The sequence below is a fragment of the Panthera uncia genome, chromosome A2, assembly GCF_023721935.1.
Source record: "Panthera uncia isolate 11264 chromosome A2, Puncia_PCG_1.0, whole genome shotgun sequence".
Classification (NCBI taxonomy): Eukaryota; Metazoa; Chordata; class Mammalia; order Carnivora; family Felidae; genus Panthera; species Panthera uncia.
The window spans coordinates 150,558,368-150,573,547 of NC_064816.1; the positions used below are offsets into that span (position 1 = coordinate 150,558,368).

Here is a 15,180-nt window from a genome sequence, read left to right on the forward strand (position 1 = left end):
TTCATATATTGAAAAAAAAATAAAAGTGCAAACAACTCAGTACAAAAATAGGCAAATATTACAAATACACATTTTATGGAAAAGGAAATTCTCTCTATATCTATGTATATCCATATCTATATCTACCTTCAATAAACCTATAAAGAAATACTCAACCACCTTAGTTGGGGCAGAGACTGCTAAGTGATCATCAAACATTTCTTCTTTTTATTCACAGAGCTAAAATAAAAATTCCTCTCTTTCTGCAGATAAGAGTGGTCATGTGAATGAGTTCTAGCCAATGGTATGTGAGTAGAAGTGATGTACACAACTTCCAAATCTAGTCCCAAAGACTTCTTCATGCATATTCTTCTCTTTCTTTCACATACATCCTTGAGGCCCTATGTTGAAGATAGAAAACATTCTACCAACATAGGTTCCTAAATGATCCTGTGGAGCAGAGTCTGTGCCTTCAGTAGTCATAATACATGACTATACATTAATGAGAAATAAGCTTTTATTGTGATCAGCCACTGAGCATTTGTAGTTTGCAATAGCATCTGGCACTACTCTAAATAATACATTAATAATTAGGGAAAACAGATTAAGACCATTGAAAATTGATATAATCTCTTTGGAAACTATTCTGCATTATCTTTTTTTTTAAATTTTTTTTAACGTTTATTTATTTTTGAGACAGGGAGAGACAGCATGAATGGGGGAGGGTCACAGAGAGAGGGAGACACAGAATCTGAAACAGGCTCTAGACTCTGAGCTGTCAGCACAGAGCCCGACGCGGGGCTCGAACTCACGGACCACGAGATCATGACCTGAGCCAAAGTCAGATGCTTAACCGACTGAGCCACCCTGGCACCCCTATTCTGCATTATCTTAAAAAATTCAGAATTTGCATACCCTATAACCCAACGCATCTCTCTTCAGAATATACTCAAGAGAAACTCTTGTATATGAACACCAGAAGAATGTTCATGGTAGCCCTGTTCACATTAGCAAAAACCTGTCAGCAATCCAACTGCACACCACTGGAACAGTCATGGTTTACGTAGTCACACAATGGAATATTATATAGTAGTCAAAATTAATAAACCTCAACAATATGAATGAATCATTTACCATGAAATGAAAAAAAAAAAGCTTTAAATGATCCCTTACATCATAATACCTCCCCCCCCCCCAAATTTTTAACGTTTATTTATTTCTGAGAGACAGAGCATGAGCAGGAGAGGGGCAGAGAGAGTGCCCCTACACGGGGCTCGAATCCATGAACCGTGAGATCATGACCTGAGCTAAAGTTGGATGCTCAACTGACTGAACCACCCAGTTGCCCCCATAATACCTTTTTATAAAGCTAAAAAGAGTACATAAAAATAAGATGAAGACGAATTTTTAAAAAATTTAAGTGGTGAATACAGGAATCAGAATGATCATTGCCTGTGTTGTGAGGACACAGGAGGGTGGAATAGAAGACCACAGAGGTCTATAAACTATTATAAGGATTCTAGTTTTCATGTTGGGTACTTTCATGGGCATTCTTACATATATATGATATATATGTGTGTGTTGTTATATATATTATATATGGGGGATATATTATATATATATAATGTATATAACTGTATATATGTATATAATGTATATATATATAATGTGTATATATATTATATATATAATATATATAATATATATATATAATGTATATAACTATGGACTATCTTATGAGTAAAGGATTTTGATTAATTCAGTCTTTGTACCTGAAATTGAGCAAGATTGTGGCTTGAGAGCCACAAGTATTCAAGTATTCATACCTCTGCTACCTCAAACAATGAGGGGATCATGAGGCCCTTGCAGGAGTTATAGTCTCTATGAGAGGGTATGGTAAAAGTGGAGGGTAAGACTTTTGCTGCATTAATACTCAGCCTGTGCTGAAGGAGACCCAGGAAGTGAAGCAGGACTATTCAGAAGGCACAGGTCACCAAAGGATATGGCTTCTGAGGATGGGATTTGGCAACAGCAGGGAAAATAGGTAAAGGTTACCCATACCTGATGTCTTCAGTCATGAACAGTACTGATCTGTCAATATCCGAGGGCAGGGTTCAGTGACTTTGGTCATTGGACCATTAGCTCACACAGACAAGATGGGTGATTTGAATGTTAAGTCAGAGTCATGGAAAGTATGTTTTTGACAATTATAGAATTTTTGAAGCACCTGACTTAGGCATATTTTTATTCCCATATTTTAAATTAATAAACAGAAAATCTGAGAAATTAAGTGGCTTTTCTACATTCAGCTTTTAGCAAACTGAAGAGCCACTTTGATAAAGATCTCAACTTCAAATCTTCCACAGAGTGCTTCCCCCATTGTTTATTGCCACGAGGGACATAGTGGGAGTTTTGTTTAATATACACAAGAATTTTGTGATGGGGGTATTACTGCCTCATTTTATAGGTAAAGAAATTAAGGGACAGAAAGAGTAAGAAATCTGTAAAAATTCACATTGTATATTGGAAGCAAAGTAAAAAACTCTAATCCAGTGGCTTAGTAAATTTCTATTGCTTGAAAAAAACCCATACACTGCTGCCCAATAAGGTCACATTTACCTACCCTCTTAAGGATCCGACAGCCCCTGCACCCCCAGGAATGAATTTAAAACAAAGTGTTCATATTCCCCATGTGCTCCCTACCCCCACCCCCACCCCCACCTTAGCCCGCTGGGCTTCTTTTAGAACCTTCACAGAAGTATGTCCTCATCTTGGGTGAAATTTGGGCTGTCTGCTAGGGAAATTACTAGATGTCTACATTTCCTGACTATAGACATCTGAAGTTTGTTATGTCACAAAACAGGAAGTGTGGCAACAACTTTCCCTTCTCAAAACAGAAGGGCTGCAGTTTCCTTTCTATTATCTGGATCCTGGGGATTACTTTTGGTGTAGAATTTCTTTATCTACCATAGACTCAGCCTCTCCCCTCTCCTCAACTGCAGTATTTATTCTTTGCTAACACCACAAAAGAACTTGTGTCTTCACAGAATACTGATATAATTCTAACATCCCCTCCATCCCAACACATATTATTGCTGGTAACTTCCTTTAGGCAAGTTCTAACACTTAATGTATTATCTCATTTTTTAAAACTATAGGTGACCATGCAAATTGGACAAAAATTATGAATCATAGGAATATAGGACTAGAGCTTAGTAATAAAAAATAAAATGACAATTTTCTTTGACATATATCTGATGATATTCACAGTCATTGTGGCATGTTGTTACTAGACATAAATTGGTGAGCAGTTCACTTAGGTGACTATAGTTTCCATTAGTTTTATAGTCTTCCCTTATGGCTTAATTCTTGTTACTCAGAACACACAGGCATCTCTTTTTTCCATTTACTGAGAAAGGTATGTAGTTAATTTTGTTGCGAGTGCAGAGAATAGCCAGGATGCTCCAAGACTTTTCTACCCTTTTCTTGCCTTTCTTCCAGTGTGGCCAAATGAGCTCTGTTTCCTCCTGGAAATGATTTCCATTTGTCTCTGGTGTTCCCTTACTACTACTATATGCCTACTTTTTGCCTACTCCCCATGCTTCCTTGAGCAGTCCTCCTCATTTTTACTCTTTGGTCAACTGGACCAGCTCTGAGTGGGTGTGATGCCAACATGGATAAGGCTGTGGCATCTTTGGGTCACTAAGCTGTACCTGCTCATAGAGTCTCTCTAAACTGCAGGCAGGAATATCTTCTGAACACTGGGGTCCAAGAGACTATTACAAATTCTTAAAATATACTAGAAAAAACCATGATCAAGAATAAATATCTACTGAAATGGAGATTCAGCTCAAGACCAGGAAAATTTAAGCATGAGTATGTCTTCAGGGCTTTGTTGAAAAACATTGATCAGTTTGCTTGGTCATGTTAGCTGTCTGATTATTTTCAAAGGGGTTTTCTGGAAGATTCCTGCTCTGGCCAGACCTTTGTCCATTCCCATGAATAAGCCAAGCTTGGCTCCAGGAGCCCTTCCCCAGGCCTGGCCTCAATTTAGACTGAGGAGGACCTCTGCTATCCTATCTTGGGTAGGGGTGGGATGCATGTGAACATGGGTCTCTTGGGAACACAGGTGAAGTCAACAAGCTGAGTTTATCCCTCTTCTACCCTGGCTACTCTCTAAATCATGTTTTTGCCTGCTCAGTCTGCACTTTCTCTGTGGTGCTGGGTATGTGCTCTGAGGATAAAACAGACCTGGCAATAGGCCAAAATAAACCCTGTTGATCAGTCAGAAATGCTCAGTTCTATACAAACAGACCTCATCACTATATCAACTGAGTTGTCTATCTAAAAGTGACCCTGTCTCCTGGAGGTGACTGACATCCAGTCCTCCAAAGCAGAAGATCACTTCCAACACAGGCAAGGGCCTCTCATAGTAGAGAGATGGAGAAAGGGATCACTGATTAGATGTCTGGTACAGATCTAAAAAGAGTCACAGCTATGACACTCCTAGGAAGTGGAGTGTTGGGGGGAACTGCTGACTCAGAATGGGAAGTTTGTCTCTGTTATGTGTATGCAAGTATATTTGTGGAGGGGCTGGAGCATTAGCCCCAAGGATTTGTCAGGGAGCTCTGCCAGTAACCCGTGGAAGATGGACACAGTAATTTGATGTTCTGTATTTCCTGTACCAATCCCAATCATATTCTTTTTGCTTTCTCCACAAGTGTGTTTGTTATTCTTGTCAGAGGCCACAGAGAATTGCAATCATTTCACCAGCTTCTCACAAATCCAGCGGAAGTTGATGTTACATGGTGCAGCATCGAATGTATTTGTTAGGCCTATGGTCACACAGTCGAAGTTCTGATGCTGATTGGTAATGCTAAATGGGAAAGGAAGTGTGGTTAAGGCCCATTGTTTCAGTCCTGCCTTTTGCCGATTCCAGTCCCCCTCCTCCTATCCCCAAATCTAGCCCTACGCTGGCCCTTTTCTGTGAGCCTTCTCACAGCCTTCTCCTGTGAGGTGGACTCACAGTCTTGGATTAAATCACTCTTGTGCGTGGTAGAAACATCTCATCTGTCTTTGTCTCCTAGAAATAATGTTTTAGTACTGTATGTGCTATGTTCACAGCAGGAGGATCGAGAGGTTGTTCTTCCTTTCCTAGGCACCAGCTGGCTTTAGGAGAAACTCTGTTGGCCTTTCCCCACCTCTTTTTCTGCCATTCAGCCCCTTTCAATCTGACTGGAAAGGGTCTGGTTTCATGGAAATGCCATGAGTTTTGGAGTCAAGTGGATGTGGCAGAGGCACAATTTAATCTACCCAGCTTGGTGATATTCAATACATTTTTAAGCCTCCCATCCTCAGTTCACCTGTCTGTTAAATGAGAATTAATGAAAGCTTTGTCTACAGCATCATTGTGAATACTGCAGGAAATGACATGAGTAAATGCTTAGCAAGTGCCTGGCATTTAGTAGACACTGAATGAATCTTCCTTGCCTTCCTTCTGTGAGAAGCCCAATTATAGGCTGGGGAACTGACTTGCTTTCTGTCTGACTCCACATCTTATGTATACCAGGAGTGTCACATTCTCCACCAACACTTATGTCCATGGAATGATACACAGGAGGTAGCTCTTGGGAATTGAAGTTCATAGCTTTAAGGTATAGACAGTTGCTAATAATAAACGTCCTTTACATAAAGAAGTCCCATCTGAGGAACTTGTAAAAACTTAGTAATAAAATGTAGTCTGTGAGTTAAAAGAGACTTATGAGATATATCAAACAAATGGTATGTATGTGCATTTGTTTGCATCTTGATTTGAACAGAAGAACTCATTGGATGAATACTCTTCTCTCTACTTAGAAATGTTTGACATTTTCCTTAATAAAAGTTTACCAAAAATGTGTCTCTGGGAATAGGTGCACTGGAAGAAAGGAGAGGAATAAAACAAAAAGCAAAGTCTCAGCTTTTGTGCTCTTCCAGGATAAACTCACTGAATCTCAGGTCTGGTCTCTTTAGGCAAACTAAGATCCTTAGAAAAACGTGAGATATTCACATACTTGCCATTGAATGGGGAGTTGTTGATCCAACGCCATATTTTCTCTGTATCCTGGTATAAGCCAATAAAATACTTCTCAGCACCAATTATGTCCTGCAGAAATTTCTAGAAGTTAAAAAATAAACAGTTCAACAAAAAGGTTTATTTTTATTTTTTATTATTATTTAAAAAAATTTTTTTCTGCCATCTCCCTTGTGCCAAAAGGCCCTGATTATATCTGATTCTGGGAGCAGGAAGGCTGGTAAGGGACTCTGGGGCTGGCTGTAGCTGGCATCACCCTAAACCCTAGAGTAGTTTTCAGTATACACAGAGCATCAGGATCACCTGGAGGTCTTGTTAAAACACAGCTTGATGGGCTCCTGATTCCTGGGAGGTCTAGTTTAGGGGACCAAGAATTTACATTCCTACCAAATTCCCAGGTGATGCTGATGCTGCTTTCCAGGGACCACACTATGAAAATGAAGAGGAAGGGTACTATATGATCTAAAAAGGGACAATTTCAAATAATTCTTTTTTTACTTAGCATGCCTCTCTGTTTCACTGCCAGAAATTTTACATTCCAAATGAGGTTGGATCGAGTGAATTTCTTGAATTCTTAGCAAGGCAATATAGTTGGGGAGATTTAAAACTGTGTTGAGAAATAATCAGTGAATTTTGAGTATTTGCTAAATTGACACCAATCTATGATATCTTAGTTTCTTTATTAAACTAATGAATCACAAATCACTCTAGCCAGAAGTCTGGGAGTCCCTGGGCTCTTTTCTGTACTCTTTATAAACCTCCTGTCGTAAGTGAATGGGTATCCAAGTTTACTTGGATATTTCTCTATCCCAGGGCTATTGGCTTTATTCCTCTTTTTCCAATATTCTCCTTCTCTGAAATGTCTCATTTCATTATTCTTTAAGATTAATTACTGTATTTACTTATTTAACAAAGATTTGAGTATCCAGTGAGCCATTGTATGAGGCCGGGACATGGAAACAAATTGGTTTCTCCTTAAAAAATTTATGATCTGAAACAAGGGTTGGCAAACTACGGCCAGTGGTCAAAATCCAGACTTTAGCCTGTTTTGTAAATAAGGTTTTAGTGGAACACATCCAGGCTCATTTTTTACATATCATCTATGGCTGCTTTGAGCTACCAGGGCAGCATTAAGCGGTTGTGATAGAGACCGTATGACCTAAAAATACAAAATATTTACTCTCTGACCACCTGACCATTTTTTAAGAAAAATTTGCTGACAAATGGTTTAAAATAAGGGTTCTTAACCCTTAACTCTCTTGCACTGATCCATGGATGGTTATGAAGGGGATTCATGAAGCTGTTGGAACTTTACTCAAAATATTATGCTTATGCAGTGTTTCTGGGAAGAGGTGTATAGCTTTCATCACCATTGTTAAAATGTCAGTGATCCCAACATGTTGAAGATCCACAGGTCTAATAAGAGAAGATAGATGAGTTAATAAGCATAGTGAGGTCTCCCAGGTGTAGAGCTAGGGAATAGGTACTAGGTATAGAACAGACAGAAAGGAGGAAGTGATCAATTCTACATGGATTTGGGGTCTTCTAGAAAGATGAAGTGATACTTGAGATGAATTCTGAAAAATAGCTGTTTGTCAGGAAAATGCTAGGGGAGGGTGTGGGATTTCCTGGAAAAGGGAGCATCCGATCACAGGTGGACTGCAGGGCGCCTGACTGTGGTTATGTAGGGGGAGAAGGGAGGCTGGTAGAGAGACAAGACTGGCAAGAAGGGAGGTGCTAGACTACACAAGGCTTTACATGTCATGCTAGGAAAACTGGACTTTAACCCACGTTAATTTGGAAAATGGCACAGACAGTTTAGAGTCTTAGAGATATTTTTGTGTGGGTTCTATGGAGGATAGGTAAGAAGGGGCAAAATCGGGGGTAAGGAGAGGAGTTGGAAGAATTCTGAAGAAATCCAGGTGAGAGATGAATAACTTTCTTTGGGGACAGAGAGGAAAAGAGTTGGTTAGCAACTAATTTAGGGGAGAAGAGAAGAGGTAAAGTCTCAGAAAACCATCAGCATTCATTCTTGGGTGACATGACTACTCACCAGTATTTGGATCACAAAAGGAGGAAGAGCATTTGAGGTAAAATATAATTTGGCTCAGTTTTGAACATGATGAGTTTGGGGTGCTTTTGAAAGATCAAAGTGGATTTTGATATACAGTCTGGTCTAGAGAAGACTGGCTAGGGATGCATACTTGAGATCACTAGCAAATTGTTAGCATGATGAGCTTTTTCTGCAGAATGCCAAGGATGACACTTGAGATGCACCAGAACTTGAGGGTTGAGTAGAGGAAGAGTCAATTTCCTCTACTCAACCCCCTTTTCCCCTCTCCTTTTCTCCTTTCTGCCCCACAGCTTACTCCTGGTTTTCTACTGTAAGGCATTTCCCCTTAGCCTCAGAGGATCTGTAGCATCCTGACCCCTGCTCTTTGTTGGACACCTGTCACCAAGATTCAGAGAGGGCCCTCTTATGAGTTCTCGTCAACCACAGGAGGACTTTATAGATGAGAGGTGAAAGATAGAGGGCAGAGAAGCAGCCGTGGAGTATGTAGCACATGCCTACCACTCAGCAGATGCTGGGATTTAAAGGAGAGGCAATGATCAAGAAGAAAACTTATGATCTAAAATTGATTAGAGCATGGGTTTTAGAGTTAGAGAGAACTCAATTCAATCCTGTCCTGTCATTAGTGTGTGTACAACCTGGGTCAAATTATTTTTCTCTACCCTAGCTTCCTCATATACGAGATATGGGTAATGATACCCCCTCATAATCTTTATGAGGATAAAAAGAGGTAGTAAAATAAAGGTTTTTCCATTGTGTTTGCCATTTTTACTATCCTAACTGTATACCACTATCCCAGTTCTATGACTTGATTCTTTCATGCACATCAGCTCATTTGGTCATTCCCTGCACTTTAAATGTCCTGACCCATCCTGAGGACTGGACCAGTGCACTGCTAAGCTTTATGGGAGAGACGATACAGTGTGGATTTCCCTAGCTCAAATGACCTGAGGAATATACCCCACTGCTACTGTAGTCTCCCACCTTCTGATTCAGAGCAAGGAGCTTGGGCTCTCAGCCAGCCACCTCTCCATTTCTCACCTCCACCCTGCCCCTACTCTACCAAATCACCCCACCATCTCCACCTGCTGAGGCTACTGTAGCATGGGCTTTTCCCAGTGCACTCACCAGTTTCTCTTGTGTGTTGACAATGGCCAAAGTGGATCCTTCTGTTTTGCAAAAGTCCCTGCTTTTGTTCCAAGACCTTTCAAAAGGGGACAACCAAAAGCATTCTCCTTGATGAAAATACCACCTTTTGGGGCAGACTAAAGAAATGCGACAAAAGAGAGTATAGGATTAGTGGTTTGGAGCATCAACCCTGGAATGGAGTCATAACATAGTAGGGCATGAATGTCTTTATAGCAGTTATATCTCTAGAAATCATCCTCAATCCAGGAAGAAATCCCATGCAGTCTAGTATTAGTTTCCCTGTGGACAACATGACAGGGATGAATTGGAAGGTCTTTATGGCCCTTTTGGGCAAAAAAGTTCCATAAGAAAGGAGGCAATGGGAAAAGTGTCTAAGAATTCAGCATTTAAGAACCTCATGTCGAGGGGAGATAATTGTCATGCACTTTACCTGTTCCATAGCTCTGTGTGGGAAGTAGGGTGACATTACTGCTCCCGAAAGTCAGTGGGACTGAAACAAAAAGAAATTCTGAAGGCAACTGCATCATGAATACAACACAGAGCAGGTATTGAGTCCCTGATTTGTCTCTGGATGGTGGCAAAGACGAGACACTCTTGGCCACCCCCTGCAAGAATTTTTCATTTTCTTTCTTTGAAGCTTCCAGCTAACTACTACTATTTTTTGTCATGCCCTGCACCCCACATCCTATTTCATATCTTTGTGTGTGTGTGTGTGTGTGTGTGTGTGTGTGTGTGTGTGTGTGGCAGTAGGTGTGAAATGTTGAGAAAAAGAACAGGAGAAAGGAAGAGGAGTGGGTGAATTTAGTACCAGGAGGGAAATTTCTCACTCCTTTCTATATATACTTTTGACAGTGTTCCCCTCTCCCAGGCGCTGTTTGGAGCACTGCCCTCTGGGCTCCACAGAGCAGGTGCCGTTCATCCCATGTCTGATCTCCCAACACCCCCCCTCCCACCCCACTCCCCAGCCCTGTGAGCCCTCCTTCCGCAGGCATCTTTTGGCTCCCTCTTATGGGAACCTGTCAATTCTAAGAATTGAGGCTAACTGGAACTAGGTTCAAGACTGGGGGTACTGGCAGACACGGAGGCAGGTGAACATTCCAGAGATTTCCTACAAGCAGAGTCCGTTTATTTCTTTAAATATAAATAGGGGAACTGATAGGCCTCTAAGAAGCCTCATTTTCCCCGGTTGGCCAAACAGATACTGCAGTCGCTTCAGACGCTGGTCAAAACCTCTCCTCAGCTGCCCAGTTATTTGTCTTGTGTGGTTGAAGGCCAATTTAGTTTACCCAGACACCAAATCAGCAACTTAAATTATATTAATGAAACATACAAGTGAGCATTCACTTTTTATTTCAGTCCCCAGCTCAAAGGCTCTTTGTAATATAAAATAACCTGGTTTTCATGAGAAACTATTTTGGGATTATAGCTGCACAGAACTTTGTAAGTATTTCATGAATATTTCCTCCATTTAACTCACTGTTCTGGGAGCCTCAGCTGATATGAAGATGAACAAGAAATTATCTTTCTCTTAAAGATGTTTGTAGTAATAAATGTTTTAAGAGGAAGTGAGAGGGAGGTCCTTGGAAAAGCTTTAAGAGGAGGAGGTTTGATAGGGAAAGCCCTCATTTTTGCCCCTTCGCTTCTGGCATGGGGCTTTGTGCTTTATAGAGGACAGCTGACTGGTATCTCCTGTTCGCATTCTTCTGTTGGTCTAGCAGAGTGATCGGCACACAAAAAAATACTGATTATAATCTTTGAGTTTTTTTGTGGGACATGTTTTTTTTTTTTTTATGGCCATTCCTGTAGGTGTACAACATGTCAGAGTTTATAAGGTACTTTCTCATTACATTATAGTAATTATATACAAATCATCCTCATACCCAGGAGGAAAACTGAGGATCAGAAATTTCAATCAGCTTAGTCTAGGTTTCCCATCGATAAAAGCAAGGAAGTTAATTAGATCCTTTTTCTTCTGGGAGTGCTGCACTTTCCCCCCTCACTTTGAGATATAAACATTGTGTAAGTTTAATTAAGTGTACAAGGTGATGATTTGATCCATGTATATATTACAAAGTTATTAACTACACAGTAAGGCTAGTTAACACCCCCATCACGTCACGTAATTCCCCCCCCTTCTCTTTTTTGGTGGTGAGAATATTTAAGATCTAGTCTCTTAGCAACTTTCAAGTAGTGTGTAATACAGTCTTGTAAACTATAGTCATCATGCTATACATTAGATCCCCAGAATGTATTCTTCTTATAGCAATTAGAGTATCTTTATGGACCCTTCCTGCAAATGAATTTCTTGAGAAAGAAGGGCTGGAGAAAGGTCTGTAAGAAGTCAGCACACAAGAACCTGGAGGTGCAGAGGAGATACTTGTCATGCACATTACCTGTTCCATAGCTCTCTGTGGGAAGGAAGCTGACATTACTTCCGCCAAAAATCTGTGGGACTGCAAAGAAAATCAGTTGTTGGCTCAGTCCCAAAGGTGGCTACACGATGAATATAACAAACCAACATCACTGCGGGGGCTTCTGGGGTGCCATGATTGTTACTGTGTGATCAGAAGCTCTCTGACTCAGGTCAACAAAGATGTGTAGGTGTTTTTTTTTTTTTTTTTTGTAAATGTGTTTACTTATTCATATTCATATTTTATTCCTGCTCTCTTCTGTGATAGGAAATGCAGCTTCAGTTTGCGTCAGAGGGAAGACACCTTTTACTCAACTACCTCTTTCACTCATGTTTCCTTGTCATTCATGTTCCCTACCAGTTTCTGGGGCTGGAGAAGATTCTTGCTACAACTGCAGTGAAACCCTTTGCTATGGAGACTCTTCTCCTAAGCATCTGGATGGAAGTTTCTATGGACACAGGGGGAAATCTGTCCCCTAGTAAAATCCCATTACCTTATTATGCAGCTCTTACTTCAGCCTTGTCATTGGGTTGAACTGACACTGATTTTCAAGTTTGAGCAGCAATAAGAAGCACTGACAAGTATTTTACCTCAGTTTACCCAACTAACATTGTAGTGGCGAAAGCTTTGTGTGGTGTTCAACCGTCAGATAGTGGTCAGTTCTACATACCCAAGGCAGACCAAGGCACCTGGCCCATTGTCTGTGCTGGGAAGTGAGAAGAGTATTGTCAGTTGCCCCTACACTAGGTCCCTGCCCTCAACTGGAAAGACTTAGGCGCGTAACCTTTATATTCAACTACACATTTTGAGAAAAGAGTCAAAGAACAAGACCGTATGAGGTTAGGGTAAGAGGTTGCTCAAATACTCACAATAAAGCAGGAAAAGGGTCATTCCAACCATTTTAAGCACCGCTATGATAAGCCCAGAGATTATCATATACCAATTCATGATGAAGGAGATGAGAAGGCCTGTGGGGATTAGAACGCAGTACCACATTCAGAATCTGGGAACAAGGCTTCTTTCCAGCAGGACTTATGCCTCTTTTCCAGAGCACCCTTGGGGGGCTTGGAAGGCAGGCATGCCATTGACAGCTAGCTACAAGTATGAGATTTGACCCATGCCCAGAAGATGCATAGGATCTTGTACTGATGGAATGCTCCCTCTCCTTCACCCACACTTTAGCTCTAGACTTTATCCATGTCTATTTGTGGCCTCCTAAACTCTGTCTAATGAAATAAATCCTCTCCTGGACTCTTTGAGAACCTTTAGCTTTGAAATTACCCTGATCTCTGGGACCTACTCTGTGGTCTTGGCCATACAGACTACAGCTGTCAGAAGACCCAGTCTCTAAAATCCTATGCCAGGACTCTGACAGACAGGACAGGTGTCCCCGAAGGTCTTGGCATTGGGGAAGGGCCAACAATCTGTGCCGAGAGGACAGACAAACAGACTTACCTGCTCTCTCTTGGGAAGTTTGGCCTAGTTTGCAGATGGGGTCTTATGCTTGGTGTGGTGGGGAGAGGCACCTTCAGAGAATATGCTCCTTCTGTTCAAGCAGCGTCCTTCCTTCTTCACACAGTGTTTCTATCTTAGCAGCATCCCTGAGCAAACACTTCTTCCTGTTAAGTCTTCTTGGCAATGGGAGTGGGTGGGGCAAGGAGGAGAAGGGAGTTTTTAGACTCTGCAAGAGGAAGCTTCCTGCCAGAGGGGATCTAGTAAAGGGGAACATTTTTAGAGGACTTTGGAAAACAACCTTGACACAGACTCACCCTTTCTATGTGTCTGAATCTACCTGAAATACAGTAGGAAGGAAAGGTAGGAAAAGGTTAACAAATAGGGAATCTGGGTGAAGGATATCTGGAAATTATTTGTACTTTCCTTGCAACATTTCTGCATAGCTGAAATTATGTCAAAAATAAAAATTTTAAGCAAAAGAAATCAATCTGAAGTCACTAATGTTAATGAGAAGGTCCACTCACTGTCTGCTCCATTCACTGTCATACAGCTCTGCACAGTACCTTTTATCATGGACTCCTCTCTGGTCCCAGACCAGGTGCCACCTGAAGATGGGGACCATTCAGTATTTCTTGAGCATGGCACTCTGCTAGATGGAGGAAGTGAAGTGAGGGTGAACAATACTAACATCTTATTATCAGGGAATTTTTACTGCATATTAAATTTGAAGTTTTCCTTTTATTATATTTCCCTAATATAAAAGCTACATGTGCTTATTACAAAAAATGGTTAGAAAATATTCACAGGGAAAATTGAAAAAACAAAAATGTCTACATAAATCCACACATTCAGCTGTGATCACTGTTAACATTTCTGGTCGTATATTCTTTCTAGATGAGTAGATAATAGAAAGATAGATGATAGATTAGATAGATAGATGATAGATTAGATAGATAGATAGATAGATAGATAATAGATGACAGGTAGATGCTGGTTCATTTAGAAAAATGGTATCGTATTATATATGTTGTTTTGTAACCAAATCCTATAGGTTAAGCTAGCACTATATGGATATCCTTCCATATTAAAATATGGATTTTGGTAATGTATTATTTTAAAGTTTATTTATTTATTCATTTATTTATTTTAAAGTAATCTCTATACTCAACGTGGCCTAGAACTCACAACTCTGAGATCAAGTCACGTGCTCCACCAACTGAGCCAGCCAGGTGTCCTGGTAATGTATTATTTAATATACATATAGTATTTAAGTATAAACATATATGATTTAATTAACAATTGACATCTGTAATCCTTCGGGTAAAGTGTAGTGGATATGAAAAAAGTTTTAAGTTAGTCCTGGGTTACTGGTAACTTTAAGTTAGTCTTGGTTACTGCTTCTGCCATTTACTAGCTAGGATGTCCTTCACTAAGTTCCTTAATCTCTTTCTATTTCTTCATTTAGTAATAGGAGTAATTATAGTAAATGCCAGATAACATTGTTGTGAGAATTAGCCAAGGTAATGCTTACAATTTTATTAGCATGATACCTGTCACCTTGATATAATTTCTTAGTACTCTACCTATTTTGTAATGTTGACATCAAAAGCTTTTGGAGTCCACAGCGCACTTGGGAAGATTACTGGAAAGGGCCTTCTAGCTGCATGGTTGTAAGGAAGGTGTCATACATTGTTCTCTGAAAAAAGATGAGATCATTGTAATCCTCAATCATATGTTATAGGCTGAGATAAAAGATTTTCTGCTTTGTGGGTCCAATTAGACATTTTTCCTCCAGACCAAGCCCTAAAAATACAGGAGAAAGTCTTTCTTAAAGAAGAAAACTGAGTTTAATGGATATAGAGTTTGATTTTACAAGAAGAAAAGAGCTATGGAAATGGATGGTGGTGATGGCTGCACAAAATTATGAATGCACTTACCAGTGGTCAAGGTGGAAAATTTGATGTATATTTTACCACCATTAAAATATTGAAAAAGAAACCCTGAAGTGTGACTTTGGTAGTCTTCACATGATATTAAGGTGA

The 15,180-nt window shown here is 40.2% G+C and overlaps 1 protein-coding gene across 3 annotated transcripts; it reads right to left on the reverse strand.

Annotated features, from left to right (window-relative positions):
* Window positions 1-1,752: 1,752 nt before the first annotated feature.
* On the reverse strand, window positions 1,753-13,402 carry CLEC5A (C-type lectin domain containing 5A). 3 transcript variants are annotated; one of them, XM_049641980.1, is made up of 7 exons: window positions 13,139-13,398; window positions 12,553-12,651; window positions 11,666-11,725; window positions 9,703-9,762; window positions 9,252-9,388; window positions 6,033-6,136; window positions 1,753-4,855 (listed from the first exon to the last, which is right to left on the reverse strand). In XM_049641980.1, exons 2-7 carry the CDS (start codon window positions 12,629-12,631, stop codon window positions 4,741-4,743), a joined length of 555 nt encoding a protein of 184 aa, XP_049497937.1. In that variant the 5' UTR covers window positions 12,632-12,651; window positions 13,139-13,398; the 3' UTR covers window positions 1,753-4,740. The 3 variants fall into 3 exon arrangements, with proteins under 3 accessions (XP_049497937.1, XP_049497938.1, XP_049497939.1); XM_049641982.1 differs by having other exon boundaries at window positions 4,766-4,855; window positions 6,037-6,136; window positions 13,139-13,402; XM_049641981.1 differs by lacking the exon at window positions 11,666-11,725 and having other exon boundaries at window positions 13,139-13,396.
* Between the last annotated feature and the right edge of the window lie 1,778 nt (window positions 13,403-15,180).